Genomic DNA, 15688 nt, shown 5'->3' on the forward strand with positions numbered 1-15688 from the left:
AGCATAATTAAATTGCAATAAAATAACATTAGTGTGGACAGGCTGTTAGAAGGTGATGTAATTGGCTGCTCCGGTGGTCATGGTTCAACTGATGAGGTCGACTGTCATGTCTTCCGCTGGTCCTGTTCGTGCTGTCCCTGGGACTGGGAGCTGACGCACACTGTAGGGTACTGTACACTGAGCTTCCCGTGCCTGTGCACAGCTTTTAGCTGTAACCTGCGTAAACATGGCGAATAAAATGAACTCTGGACTTATGAAGTCCTGTGTTTGCTTTGTATGTTGCGTCACGTGGAGTACTTATGTTTAAAACCTGCATGCGGTTAAATGAGAATGGAAAGAACTTATTTCACCACTGAGGCATGTGCACCACCTAGTGTCCAGATTGTTAAACTGTATTTACATGTTGCCAGGCAATAGCACATGCAACCAAATGCACATCAAAAACCATTATATTAGCGTGTTTAAATACACTTACTTCTCTAAAGTGACTCACAGACACACTATACTCCTTATAAAGAATACAGTACTGAGCAACTCATGTTACAAAGGGTTCACCAGCAACAGGTTTACATTACTGCTGCAGTACTAATGGTCTGACAGTAGTTTCAACATGGTAAAAGGATACAGTGGTCTCACTCTACTTTGGTCATTTATTATCTTCTCTTCAGTGGTTCTTCTACAACTTTGACACAAATGGGGGAATGTGATCTTCATTACGTGTGTACTAGTAAATTATTGATTGTGATGAAACATGAATGAGTCGATAGCTTTTGACAGTATTGCAGTTGCTGTGCCTCATTTGCCTCTTGCGCATAACTGCAAGCTGTGCATGTGAAAATGTGCTTTGACATGGATTTGAATGGACAGGCTATCTTTTAACTTTTTTTTTTTAGCTATAGCAAGAGATGGGTGTTTCATATCCATATAAACATGACAGTGTACTTGAATAACAACTGTACTGGGAAATAATAACACAATTATATGATTTTTTTTTTTAATCCTACACATTTTAAGTACCTATCAAGATATCTAAAACAAGATATTATAGTACTGTGCAAAAGTCTTCAGTGACCTCCAGTTTCTTTTTATTTGTCTTCCAAGTTTCCAGACTTTAATGAGTAAGACATTTTTTTTTGTTTAAGCCACCTAACGGATCTATGAGTCATTCATAAAAATCCATTTACCTCAAGGGATAATATAGTATTGGGTCTTCACATAACAGACAACTTAGTAATGACCCAGTTTTAAATTTTATCTTTAGGTACTTACTACCAGCAAGGTGTTAAAAAAAACATATAATTTGTTTCTATTTCTTTAGTTGAATCTATCAAAAGGCCAAAGATAACACAGTTTGACAAGCATAAGATAGTATTTTTCTACCAAAAAGGTCATTTCCTGGCATATCTTAGCATGGTGTGTGTCCTTCAAAACCAAGGGCCTCCAGACATCTGTAAAACATGCTAGAGATTCTGTCGTGGTTTGGGGCTGCATTTAAGCCAGTGGTCTGGAGCATCTTCTCAAAATTGATGGAATTATGAATACAGTGGCATAAGATTTTCATCCAGCTTTCAATGCAATTTATAAAGAGTCTGATTGGCAATGGATTCATTTCATAGCAATGATTCAAAACACGCTGATAATGCAGTAAAAGCATATCTACATAGAAAAAACACACACATGCACAAAAGAACACTTTCAGTCATGGTTTGGCCTCCCCAGAGCCTGGACCTCGACATTACTGAAGCAGTGTAGGATGATCTTGATAGAAAATGAAACAAAGAAACAAAAGGCAACCAAGTTCCAAAGACAGACTTTTAATGTCTTTTAGGAAATCTGGAGAACTATTCCTGGAGACTACTTAAAGAAACTACAAGAAAGCTGGTCTAAGAAAGTTCAAGCTATGGTGAAGAAAGAAGTTAGTCATACCAAATATTGACTTTCAAGATTGACGTTCAAGAATTCGTTAGAATTGTACAAACTCTGTTTTTGCCTTATATACTCAAATTCCGTCTGTTTGCTCTTAATTCAGTAAATTACTGAACACATTTCACATTTTCCAAGGTTTTTTTTTTTTAATTCTCAGAGAGCCAGAATCATACTGCCTGCACGTCAGGTCAAACCGTAAGCTGTTTTCTCCTTTAAAAGTACAACTAGCTCGACAAGACGACAAGAAACTACGGTGGCCTTTTTGTATCTGTAACGAACATAGCACAGTCTTTTAAACGCGTTCCTGGGTTTGTTAGAGCTTTATTCGTAGGAACTCTCGTTTTACACTGTAGCTGTGGCAGGAGTGTTTTTGCGGACGGACACAGAGTGAACTTTAACCCCGTTAAAATGGGCTATTGTTTTGATTTAGTAGGCTTCTTTTTCGCGTGAATAATTACTAGTTTGTCGACAGAGGGAAACATTTAATCGCTCCGGTATTATTGAGGATCTAGTTAAGCGTGAATGATGACCAGAAATCCGGGGTAGCTGTTTAACAGAGATGCTTTCTTCAAGATAAGCTAAAGTTAGCTTTTCGGCTAATGTAGCGTAGCGTAGCTTTGGTAACAACATCGCGAAAATGAGGAGCGCCGTGTAGGAGAGACGGAGCAGACGTCGGAAAGCGGCGATTTCCTGCTTGTCAATCATATTATCCCAGGGTTATCTTGTCTGTGTGTCTGGATTATCACAAAACAGAATTTCAGATCAAACCCATCGAAACATTTAAGTCGCTGTTTTAGCTTTGAAGAGGTGGGTGTGCTTCTTTTAAAATCCGCTAGCTGATGATGGTCATGCTTTGACTTTTTTCAAATCTGGTTGTTTTCCTGTAATCTTTTACTTAAACAATTTATTAAATTGTTCCTCCGACCTCACGTGTCTTCATCTTTGCTGGTCAGTAACACGTGTCTGAACGTCTTTTTAGTGTTGGACCTTTGCATCACTCGCACATTCTTTCGATGGGGGAGGAAAAACCGGACACGCTGGACTTTGTGAAGGATTTTCAGGAGTATCTGAGCCAGCAGACTCAACATGTCAACATGATATCAGGCTCTGTCAGCGGTGTCAAGGAGGCGGATGAGCTGCCAGCAGGTAACAAGAGGCTGTGTTTGTAACGCTCGATTAATTTTGTGTGCTTTGTGGTGCAGTTTGAATCAGGATGAATCCATCTCAAATCCCCGTAGGCCTTCTGCTCGACCATCTCAGATATGCCTAAAAACCTTATGGTTCAAGGATTGGATATATACAATTATTGCTGTGAAATTTTAGCTTCATTTATTAAATAGTTTTGAAGATTTTTTTTATATGGCCGACTGACTTGAAGTAGCCTGTAAATTTCTCTTACCATAAAAGTGAATCCTGATCTGTAATTTTGAACAGATACATCAAAAATGGTTAAGTATGGCCTTGTTAAAATATGGGAAGAAAAGTTCCATACACTTTTTAACAAGAAAATCACAATCACAAAGATTTAAAAAATGTTCTTTTCATTCAATTTAATTCTAGTTTGAGCAAATATGACAGGTACCACAAAAGATTGAAAAAATACCAGTAGATGTTACTATCCATGTAGAACAAAATCTTTGCGTTTCCAGATGGTGCTGTATAACTGACAAGGTCATTTTGTTGAATTATGTTGATATCAATTTTTTTTTCAAGACCTACTGCACAAGGACGAGTCTTCCCATTCAAGTTTAAATTATATAAACTCAGCAAGTACCAATGTAAAATCTGTAAAACAACTATGATGGATTAGTAATTGATTTCAAGTAGTCTTGCAAAGCCAAGATGCTGTTGACACTAGAAGTCCAATACAAGACCCTAACCCCCTACCCCAACCCAAACCCTAATGCCACAACTGCTGCAGGCAAACAGGGGTCAGGAAGTTATTATTATTATTTTGTATTTATTTATTTATTTATTTTTGGTCTATGTGAAAAATCCTTTTAATTTTCCTGTAAACAGACTGCAGTCAGAATGGACTGGATCACCCCTCAGTGGACATGTCATTGGAGGACAACTCAGGGATCCTGGTAGATGGTTTCGAGAGGACCTATGATGGCAAGCTCAAGTGCCGCTACTGCAACTATGCTACCAGAGGCACAGCACGGCTCATTGAACACATTCGAATTCACACAGGTAAGTGTATAATGGCTCATCTCCAGGAGGTAACACTGATGAGATTTTGGTGCTTAGCTTGTTTTCTTTTGAACAGGAGAGAAACCTCACCGCTGCCACCTCTGCCCATTTGCTTCGGCCTACGAGCGTCACCTGGAGGCCCACATGAGATCGCACACTGGCGAGAAGCCTTACAAGTGTGAGCTGTGCTCGTTCCGCTGCAGCGATCGTAGCAACTTGTCACACCATCGCCGGAGACGTCACAAACTCCTGCCAATGAAAGGCGCCCGCTCACTGTCCCATAAGAAGATGCTGAGTGTTTTACAGAAAAAAGCCAGTTCGTTGGGCTATGGCCGCAGGCTCCTTATCAATTTCAGCCCCCCTTCTATGGTGGTGCACAAGGCTGACAATGTGAACGACTTCTCCCATGAGTTGCCCCACTTACGCCAGGAAACCTATGATAATCAAAGTCGAGCAGGCGAGGACGCTCTCTCCGCAAACCAAAATCACCATCATCATGATATGGTCGTGGATAACCCCCTCAACCAGTTGTCTACTCTGGCAGGCCAGTTGGCCAGTCTCCCCTCAGAGTCCCAGGCCCAGACTCAGCCTTCGATGTCTCCAGGAGCAGAGTCTATCGTTGATGAAAAGCCATTCCTCATCCAGCAGCCACACCCTGCCACGGCTCCTGTTGCTGTCACAGCCAATATGGCCCATGCTTCTTCCTCATCCCCAATCACCCCAGAACCCCGGGCTCCTCCCCACAGTAATTGCAGTCCTGGAGTGGGACCGTGCAGCGAGCACAGTGGGCGCACCAGCACCCCTAGTATCTCCAACAGCCAGCCCAGTACGCCAGCTCCCGGCCTGTCCGCCCCACTTCAGGACCCCCACATGCTGCATCACTGCCAGCACTGTGATATCTACTTCCCTGACAACATCCTTTACACCATTCACATGGGCTGCCATGGCTACGAGAACCCATTCCAGTGCAACATCTGCGGCCACAAGTGCAAGAGCAAGTACGACTTTGCCTGCCACTTTGCACGCGGGCAACACAAGTAATGGATGAATGCGGAAAACTTTAAAAGAACTTTTAATGGACTCCTATGTTTTATTATTTCTATAGTAATATTATTTATTTATCTTTCATTTGGCCTTTATGTAGCCTTGTCTTTGAAAGTTGTACTTAAACAGGAAAATATCAACATTCAGATTAATTTTGTATAGTTAAAGGTGCCCATTCAAGTGTATTACAAAGGGATGGTCAGTGTTTTTGACAGGTTGAGAATTTATTTGTGACATCAGTTGCAGTGACATTCACCTACTGTCATTGATCAGGAAAAACATTTCACTACATAGTCAAGCTAAGACACTTTATTTAAGGCTACTAAATTTACCATGTTGGTTTAAATTCTTCTTTTTCCTTTGGTATATAAAAGAAAAAAGACTTTGCTCAAAGTGGACCTTCCCCCACAGGCAAACAGATCAGATTTTTTTCTACAAGTTATATAAAAACCAGTGACTGCTGAATGAATAACTGTCAGCTATTTGGCAGTTTCTTGTAGATCATCTTTTAATGTTGCATTTGGGGATGGAACAGGTGAAACACTGCAAGAATGAGGCAACACAGGATTTTGAAATTGGGTGTATCTGCAAAAAATCCAAGTTCCCATCCCAGTGACGTTGACCTTAAGGTCATGGTGGCACGTCAAGTTTCAAAACTTGAAATTGATGCCATAGATGCATCTTATAGGATGAGGGGATGAGTGTTGTATTCACTGAAATTTCTGTAAACACAGTACTGCATAATTTTAGCTTGCTTGCCAAGACAGTGAAAGAGGGAAGGTCTACTAGAATATCAAATTTGCATTAACAACGTGTCCCTTTCCCAAAATTAGAAAGTTGTAAAAAAGAAACTCCACACAAATAAATTCTCAACACTCCTGGAGCTTTAACCAAGTATTGCTCTAATATTACTAACTCAGGAGTGAAACTGTTGGCCTTGAGGTATCTTTGTTAAGCCGCCTTGTAGAAATTATTTCAGTGCTTGGTGCATTTTTACAATTTCTTTGCAGTGCCTGATATAGTCACTTTCTTGAGTAGATAGAAAGGACTGTTACTTTGAAGATGGATACATTTATTGTTACACTAGTCTCTTCTTATTGTAACCAACAGACCCAGAACCTTAGGAAAAAACGTTTGGCCATTGTAGTTTTCTATGGTAGCCATGATTTATTTTTTACTTTTTGCCAAAATTCTGCTACATGAATGCTGCTAACTAATGTAAGAATCAGTGCCAGCTGTACTATAAAGATGGCATTGAGAGTAAAATCTGGCCAAACTGTGTATCACTGGTTTTTGGTCAGCCAGCTAAGTTATCAACCTAGACCATATTTGAAGTTGTGTTGTTTTGAAGTTCCTCCAAACAGTGCCGTTTCCTGAAATCCATCCTAGTAGCTCCACTTACTTTGTCAGAAGGGTTTTGTGGACCCTTTTAACTGCATCATGTCACTTTCTGACCTTTCAATATTGTATGAAGTCACTTTAATATCCAGTATCTCCATGTTTAGGACAGAATTACAAAGTCTTGTGTCTCATGTGAACACATTCAGAATGGCCACGTAGCACTGGGTTGCCACGTTTTAGCCTCTGTGTTTACACACGCTGAGATTTCCAATTCATCATATTGATCCCAGTGATTTTTCTGAATATTTACTGAGTATTGTATTCTGAATGGTTGGATAGATGTTCAGTGTCAAGCAAAACCGTGCCGCAGTTAAGACTGCTCCTTTAGCGAGATTGTCCTGTGTCTTGGGTACTGTTGTCTGTTGCTTAGCAACATGTGTGAAGAACATAGTTATCTGTTTTTAGGACCACCTTGTTACCTTACTTACCAGTAATGGGGGCATCCAGTAATGACTGCCTTATGTTCTCTCATTGTGTCGTAGGTTTGTAGGTAATCGTGAATGTTTAAGCCTTCTGGCGGTGACATCCCTCTGGGATGGTGAATCATTGTGAGATGGATTAATCTAACTAATTTATAAGTAAAGTGTTTTCTAACTGAGTTGTGGTACGTCTTCTTGTTTTTGTTTTTTTGTTTTTTCATTTGTTTTGTTTTCAAGAACAAAAATCAACCACTGTCCTTTTATTACAGGACGATGACAGCTGACATAATGAACAAAAACACATATTGTCTTTTGATGATGCCTTTATTCATGTAATGCAAGAAAAGGAAAAAAAGGGTGGATAATATTCAGTGTTAGAGTGAAAGTGTGAAGAAGAAGGAGAAGAAGTAGAGAAGATTTAAGTTTCTTTCTGCTCATCAGTCGCCTCTTCCTTTGTCTCAGGAGCTAGAAATTAAAAAAAGTAAGATACTTTGTTCACTTTTTTTTCTTCTAGCACAAGAATTCAAAACAAAGTACAAAGTCACACTTACCTAAGAGGTGAATGGGACCCACAACCAGAGTTTCACTCTCATGTTCAGACCCCACGTCTCTGGCCACTCGCTTGGTGCATCCGCGGCGGCAGCGGGAGTTGTAGTCGGAGGCTGGACATATTAGGACCTTGCACTGGAGGTACACGTCTTCTGTGGCCCGCAAGAACTGGAAGGCCTTAAATGTGAAACGAGCAAACGGGCTGGTGCCAGTAGTGTAGGCATAGTAGGTGTTATCTACTGGACAACTGAGAATGATAAAGAAAGAGATGTTACCGGAAAATACACACATTACTGGTTTGTTTTTTGTTTACAAAAAGAGACCATTGTTTAGATAAAGTGGTGGAACAATTTATTATAAAATAATGTCTTTTTATGAGATCATTGTATCTTTTAAATTGTATCTGTGAAATCCTAATATTTAAAGTAACCATAGCTGGAGTATAAGCTACAGATATCTCAAAAGTATACTAAACTATAGTGCTTATTAAATATTGTACATTTTTCAGTTATTTTCACTGGGAGTTTTAGCATTTACAACACAAATCCCTTTGTTCTTATTGTGGACAATGTGGACAAAAAGCCAGTGTAGTTAGCGAATTAATCTGACCCGTGGAGGCCACTCATTATCTTACCCATTGCGAACCAAGTAGTAAGGTCTCGACTGGAAATCAAAGGCTGATGGTGATGCTATACAGGTGTCAATAAAGAGGACCAGACTGCTGTCACCTCTCCTCATATCGATTTCAATAAACAAGTTCTGGTTTAGTGTTATCTCATACGGAAATTCAGTCACCTGAGCGTGAAAGAAAATTATCAGCATCATATAACTATAACGATAGGGGTTTTCTCTCTAGTCAAACCTTTACTGCCCAAACACACCTGATAGTAGAAGCTGCTGGATTGGTAGAAAACCATGCTGGTATTGTATCTGCCTGTGCCTGTTATGGTGGTGTTGTCTAGTTCATGGACCTCGTATAAAATCTGAGATACTGAGTCTTGCTCCATTCGGCAGTTGACGTTTAGCTTAAAGTTAGACTGGCGTGTGATCTCGCCGTAGTTGGAGTTGTAGGCACGAAGACTGTTTGTGTACACAATTCTGCCATTCTCAAACTGTTCAGGGAAGAAGATCAGTTGTTTTGAAAATTATAAAATACTGTGTGTTGTTAATGGGGTTTTTTGTTGTTTTTAGAAGGTTTGGGGGTTCCTACCTCTCTTATGTTGCCACAAGTGTTGAGAGGAAAACTGAAGACCACATTGTAATAGGAAATCTGGGGTCTGCAGTGTGGGTCATTCAGGTACAGGCTGTGACCATCATAACCCAAAGAGTTCAAGTAAGACCTCTCAATCACGATGTTCATGTTGTCTGAGGAGCAGTCCACTCGACCTGACATAGCATGTTGTTAACAAGATTGGTACAGCAGCTTGAATTATTTTTAGGGTTGGTCGGTCCCACATTTTGGTTCTTATTGAATTATTATACAGCCACTTTTCACAGTATGAAAACTGGTACAGATAAGCATGATGTTTTAAAAAAAGATATAATCAAAGAAGCAGACGCCAAAATAGCCCGACTTTTACTTCCTAATAAGCATACCTGAGCTTGGTGTCAAAGAGCTCGAGAACTCGGCATTGAAACCTCGACCAACCATAGCACCATCAGTCCGGAAGACCACAGTCATATAGTTGGAAGTGGAGAAGAAAGTGCTCAGACTGTTGTTGCAGACTTTGCCCAAAAATGGTGAATAAACATATGGCCCATCATAGATTTCAATGTAGTCACAGGAACAGCAGTCTTGCAGCCTGTGTTTTTTTTAAACACAATAAAAGCCATAAATTAGAAATTAGCTTAAAAGTTGAAACATAGATCTAGATTTTTTTTAAAAAGAAGATCTGCATGTAACTTCGGTCTTCGCATGATTGATCCATCTGTGCCTCACATAACGATGCTGCTCATTTTTCTATTTACTTACTGCAGGAATGTGAATTGCAGGAAGATTCTTTGGTCGTATGCAGCTCTTAGTTGCCACATGCAGTAGGCATTGTCGTGATAGTAGCTGGGATAGTTAGGGCTAGAGAAGGTGCCAGAGCCAAACAGATTGCCTCCACATGACCCTGTTGAATGTTAATAAAATAGCAAAAAGTGTCACTGCAATGACCAAAACTGCTCCAGACTAATTCTGCACATCGAGGACCCTACCTGTTGGCTCCCTAGTTGAGACTAAGCAGTAGGCTGTTTAAAGGGAGAAATGAAGGTTTTAGATACTTTCTTTTTAGATAATATTGCAATCAATGTATGTTGAGATTGCTTGACAAGATACCCACAGTAGTAGTCATAACAACAGTTGCCATAGTATTCACATGAGCTTGAGCAGGAACAGCTTCCGATGTAACTGCCACAGTTGTATCGACATGAGGGTTGAGCTGAGGGACACAGAAATCATTTCAGTAAGCTTTCTCGCCAGAGGCATTAACAGTTTCTGGTTTTACTCGAGGTCACTGAGGTTTTCGTACCTGTGGTAAAGTCAGGAGACTGGCAGTAATCTAGAAGAAGTGAACAAAATAATTACAACCTTAGATCAAGTTACTTTCTGTCAGCAATTTACTTATTTCATGGGCATCATAGTAAGCTGATTTAAATAATACAGCGAATACAGTGAATTTTATAGCAATACACTATACTGTTAAGCAGGAACTGTGATGTGTGACCATTTGCGGTGACATTCTCGTCTGAGCTTTACTTACAGTAGTAGTCATTGCAGCAGTTTCCATAGTATTGACAAGAGCTTGAGCAGGAGCAGTTTCCGATGTTCCAGCCACAGTTGTATCTACATGAAGGCTGTTCTGTGGGGAGTAAAAGTGTGTTTGAATAATTGGTATGTTTAATCTTTTTTGTCATTCAGTCTGTTGAGAGATTTTAATACCTGTAACGGCAGTGGGCATGTCAGTAGTCCCTTGGCAGTATGCTACATGACAGAGGAAAGAAAATATTTTGACATTTTGCCAGTTTAACCTTTTCTTACTTATTTTAATGTGCTTGTTTAACAAACTGCTTATTCACATTATGTTAATATGAGCACTAATGAATTTGATGGGCTTAACACTTACAGTAGTAGTCATAACAGCAATTTCCATAGTATTCACAAGAGCTTGAGCAGGAGCAGCTTCCCATGTTCCAGCCACAGTTGTATCGACACGAAGGCTGAGCTAGAAAACACATGGGGACATGAGACTACAGGCAAATCATTAAATATCAAACTATTGATTTTTTTTTTAAATTAAGTAAGGGTTTGCACCTGTAACGTCAGGCCACGTAGTGGTTGATGAGCAGTAATCTATTTGACAGAAAGAAGAAAAGGTTTTCTAAATAAAACATAGTATTTAAATAATTGGGGATTATTGTGGATGTGGGAATTACATACATAATTCCCACACTCCCCAAAAAATATAACAAAAATAGTTGCTTTGCAGTCTTAAGGGGGCAGCTTTAAAATTACAAACACACATTTTCCCTCCAGCCTGGAGTGCCATTTATTTATCTGGATTGTTCAGTTTTGGAGACGTCAACTGTGCAGATGTCTCCCTTCTCTTATACAGTATGTAATGGAACTAAATGGTAATTGTGTTGTGGTGCGTAAAGCACTAAAATATTTTTGAAAACTCAGCAGGAATGTCTCTGTTCAGAAATCAGGACCAGGTTTGTCAAAGAAATATTCCAAAACCTTGTTTTGAGCAGTTTCATGCAGGGACTTTCTTTTCCCCAACATGTCAAAAGGAACCAGTTGAGGTGATTCTGATCTGGTTTGGATCACTCCTAGCTGCCTATCTTCAGAGGTGTTCTGGGCACACTGAACTTGGGAGAGACCCCAGGGAATGTGTTGGAGAGATTATATTTCTAATAAGGCCTGGATTCAGGATCCCCCAGGAGGAATTGGAAATTGAGGCTGGGGAGAAGGACGTCTGGAATATCCCGCATAGGTTGTTGCCACTGCAACCCAAGTTCAGATGAGCAAAAATGAGTAAGCGGTTGGTTGTTGTTGGGTTTTTTTGTTTGTCTTCTACCAAATTGCACCCACCAAGTATATCATTCTGCAGAAGGAAAAGCAGATCTACCAGGATGCACACACAGACACAAGCAGGTATGGGTCAGTGGATAAAGCTGCTCATAACAAGTTTAGTGGATGCATTGCATAATGAGTCATAATTTCTGAAAAGAGACATTAAGGCTGATCTTTTCCTTTTTTTAAACTATGTTTATTACTCATTTATTTGGCTTTCTTAGAATGACAAGGAAAATGCCATCTAGTTTCATTATATTCAAAACATGAAGACATATCTCCAAAACTGGGCAGCCAAAACAATCTGGATGCATAGAGTAAATCCCACTGAAGGCCAAAGAAAAATTGTCTCTTTAAACACAAAGTCCCAATGTCATGTGTCATTTTCAGAAAACCATTACACTGGAATTTGACAGACTGTTTGCTCCTGCAAGAGATGGCTGCAGAGACTGTTAACACCGTTGATATGTAAGACTCGCCACTTACCATAGTAGTCATAGCAACAGTCACCATTGTATTGACAAGAGCTTCTGCATGAACAGCTTCCCAGGTGCGCGCCACAGTTGTAACGACATGATGGCTGATCTTAAAAACAGAGAGAGATACAGTCTTAGCAAAGTATTTAAAAAATCTACAAGATGGCTTTTACTGAGCTGCTGCTTTAAAAATGTTTCCTCATACAGACTTTTATACCTGTGACTGGATCTGCTGTGCTTGGGCAGTAAGCTGAAACAAAGGAGCAAATCATACAGATTAAAACTAAACAGTTTTCCAAACATCTTTGCCCCCTTGTTTTTGAATAAGCGTGATTGTTTAATAGGCTGGGTAAGTGTGAGACTGTTGGAAGTGTAGCAGCACACCTGTAGTGCGAGGAAAAATTCTTTTCATTGGAAAGTGTGATCATAGTGACCAGGGCCTCCTTCTGCTGAGCTTTGAAGGACAGAATACTTACAGTAGTAGTCATGACAACAGTTGCCGTAGTATTCACAAGAGCTAGTACAGGAACAGCTTCCCAGGTGTGCGCCACAGTTGTAAAGACATGAGTACCGATCTGGAAGAGAACATTTACTTTATAGCTTTTAATCTAATTTTTTTTAAACAGCATCTTTACTTAATTCTTTTCATTTACCTGTTGTTTCTGCTGTTGCTGTTGGATCTGTTACTGATGTGGATCCGCAGTGATCTGTGGGATAAAGAGATTCGATTTTAAGATCTAGTTTCTTTTATGTTTGTGTGTATCATAACAGGCATGTTGGGTCAGGAAAGAAGAAAAAGAAACATACTCTGATCATGCTGTTTTCAAATACTTGGGTACTATATTTTCTTATTCATGAATTATTTAGTTTGTATACCTTGTTCCACAAAATAAAGTACAAGTTGTGCAAATTGTCATTAAATACAGGCCCTGAATAAATGCATTTTGGTACTTTTCAGCATTGCTTACCTTCGTAGTCATAACAACAGTCCCCTCTGTACACACAGCTCGAAGAGCAAGAGCAATATCCAACCTGGTAACCACAGTTGTGAATGCAGGAACCTCCAGCTTCAAGGAGGATAGACAAAAAAGACAAAAAAAATTCCCATTAATTAAAATCTCAAGATTATGATTTTTACTTCTTTTTTGCTTGTTTGTTTTCTTTCACTGACAATAAAATCCATAAATAAACTGGAGACATGGTACCTAACTTTATTTATAAAGGTATCATAACAGGTGTGACTTACACACAACTCTGTAAGAAGCATGAAATCCTTTGAGGCCTACACTGCTATCACTCCTGAAGCGCACAGTCAAATAATAACCGGTGGAATAGAAAGTGTTGTTTTCGGTGTTGTTACATGTCTTTCCCAGAAGCCGGCTTCCAGTACTGGGGCCATCATAGACGTAAACATAATCATATCCACACTCAGTGCTGTGATTAACACAAAACAAGAACACAACTTTGAATTAAAAGTCACCATAATACAACCAAGGTAAAGAGTGATCACATTCATCCTAGGTATGGAAAAATATTTGCTTACCTTACATCCAACAGCTCCAGCTGAATAATCTGACTGCCTGGTCTGATGTACCATATACAGTCCGAATTGTCTGGGTACTGGTATGGATAGTTGGGGCTGTAAAACCTGCCACTGCTGCCATACAGGTAACCACCACAGCCTGAAGTAACACAGAATCATTTAAAAAAAAATCTCTTAAATAAATGTTAAAAAGCTAATCAATTAACAATAAGTTTTGTGGACAGTGAGTTTAACATTTTATATGTGTTTGAGTGTATTAAAGTATGAGATTGTAATTGCTACAGCATAAACAGATATTCAGAACTATAATATTATTTATAAACTTTATATGCATGTGTCATACCAATTCAACAAAAAAAATGGGGCCAGAATCATGAGCTAACATATGTTTCTTTTTTTTGTAGTATTTGTTTTAGTACATAGAATTTACTTGATGAATGTACTTCACCATCTGCATATATTGTATCTGCAACGGGTGCATTAAAAAAATTGTAAGTAGGTGTTGTCTCATTACCTTTAGCAGTGAGTGGCTCTTAGTTGTTTAGCTAGCTGCACTGACACAGGAAAATCTAGCTGTTAGCCGTAATCTCCGGGTTTCTAAAGCACTTCATAAATGAGACCAGTGTGGAGGAGAACCTGTTTGAGTCAGGTGACAGGTGGTTCACTGGATCTACTAGCTGGAGTCAGAATCAGCCGATGCTATCAGTGTTTTTTACGCAATAAAATAATCTTTCTCCTCCCAAGTACATCCAACCAGTTTACAACAAAACAGATTTTTAGTTGGTTCTGTTATTAGTTGGCTTCCAATCATGTATGATTTTCGTTCCACTTCTCACATGTACACCACTTTGTATTGGTCTTTCACGTGGAATTCCAATAGAATTGATTCATGTTTGTGGCTGTAATGTGACAAAATGTGGAAAAGTTCAAGGGGGCCGAATACTTTTGCAAGCCACTGTATATGAACTAATGTAAGTCAGTTGATTGCAACCAACCAACTCAGGTTCTGTACTGAAAAGATGGCGCTAAACATGTTTTAAAAACTTTAACTTGTAGCACTTATTTCTTAATTCCAGCTACACTGTTACATTTATGTCAGTTTGTGTAAATTAACTGTTTCAGTGTGTAAATTAGCCTTTATACATTTAGCTTTCATGTCCATTTTAAAAAATCTCTCTAGTACTCTGTTTTGTTCATGACTGTTATTTGATGTAAACTGTTGACCACAGCTATTAAAAATGAACAATATTAAGACAGACAAAGGCAGACAAAGACAGCACCATATATCTTTCCTTTTACCTGAATAATCTGGTGTAGTTTGCCAATCATCTGTTACAGTTTCCCAATAATCTGTTGTAGTGTCCCCAGTTTCCCAATAATCTGCTGTAGGGTCCCCAGGAGTTGCAGTTTCCCATGTAGTCCACCAATAACGAGCAGCGTCGCCACGATCTACACCTGATGGATAATGACATAAAGATAACATCAATTTTAGACTACAAATGTGACAGCACCGACAAGGCATCAACTTGCAAATGTTGTTGAAAATATCAAATGACAAAATAACAAATTTGCTTGAAAATCCAAAAAGAAAAAAAGCATGATAAGAAACGAATGGAAAGTACCTTGCACTTGATGTGTGATGAGCACACCACAAAGGAACAAGAGAGTCCACATGTTTGTATGTTCACCTTCCAGTTTGTCAGAGGTACTGAGCATGGCAGCTTATATACTCAACAGTCGACTCAGAGACTTTGTTTTAGCACCTACAAAATTACTGATATCACCAAATGTTTAATGAGATTACCCATTAATCCTGTCCATGAGAACCACACACTTGTTTAATTATAATAAAAGGTGTGCAAATATTTTTCAGTCTAGTTTTAGGATATGTTTTAATGTATTTGCTTAAGATATACATGAGAGTTTCAGGACCTTGATAATAAAGCTGAGTTTTTTTCTAATATCAACTTCAATAACATCAGTGTTTGCTGAATAACTGTTATAAAGGTGTAACTATTTTCAAATTTGGATTCAAGGGAAGGAGCTGAGAAAGTCTGGAGGGGTTTTTCACTTTAAAATG

At 39.1% G+C, this 15688-nt stretch overlaps 2 protein-coding genes across 2 annotated transcripts; one reads left to right on the top strand and one right to left on the bottom strand.

Annotated features, from left to right (window-relative positions):
* Positions 1–2249: 2249 nt before the first annotated feature.
* Positions 2250–7162, top strand: ikzf5 (IKAROS family zinc finger 5). Its single transcript, XM_031742272.2, has 4 exons — positions 2250–2733; positions 2906–3072; positions 3946–4119; positions 4196–7162. Exons 2-4 carry the CDS (start codon positions 2940–2942, stop codon positions 5158–5160), a joined length of 1272 nt encoding a protein of 423 aa, XP_031598132.1. The 5' UTR covers positions 2250–2733; positions 2906–2939; the 3' UTR covers positions 5161–7162.
* A 120-nt stretch (positions 7163–7282) lies between these two features.
* cuzd1.2 (CUB and zona pellucida-like domains 1, tandem duplicate 2) lies at positions 7283–15295 on the bottom strand. The gene is made up of 23 exons (XM_039621954.1): positions 15231–15295; positions 14908–15063; positions 13609–13747; positions 13312–13499; positions 13034–13132; positions 12719–12772; positions 12542–12640; positions 12283–12315; positions 12076–12174; positions 10828–10866; positions 10640–10738; positions 10456–10497; positions 10277–10375; positions 10046–10075; positions 9857–9955; positions 9732–9764; positions 9505–9646; positions 9129–9334; positions 8743–8918; positions 8414–8644; positions 8167–8327; positions 7535–7779; positions 7283–7448 (listed from the first exon to the last, which is right to left on the bottom strand). The coding sequence occupies exons 1-23, from the start codon at positions 15280–15282 to the stop codon at positions 7402–7404; spliced, it is 2568 nt and encodes an 855-aa protein (XP_039477888.1). The 5' UTR covers positions 15283–15295; the 3' UTR covers positions 7283–7401.
* Between the last annotated feature and the right edge of the window lie 393 nt (positions 15296–15688).

This window comes from Oreochromis aureus, linkage group 13 (genome assembly GCF_013358895.1).
Source record: "Oreochromis aureus strain Israel breed Guangdong linkage group 13, ZZ_aureus, whole genome shotgun sequence".
Taxonomy (NCBI): Eukaryota; Metazoa; Chordata; class Actinopteri; order Cichliformes; family Cichlidae; genus Oreochromis; species Oreochromis aureus.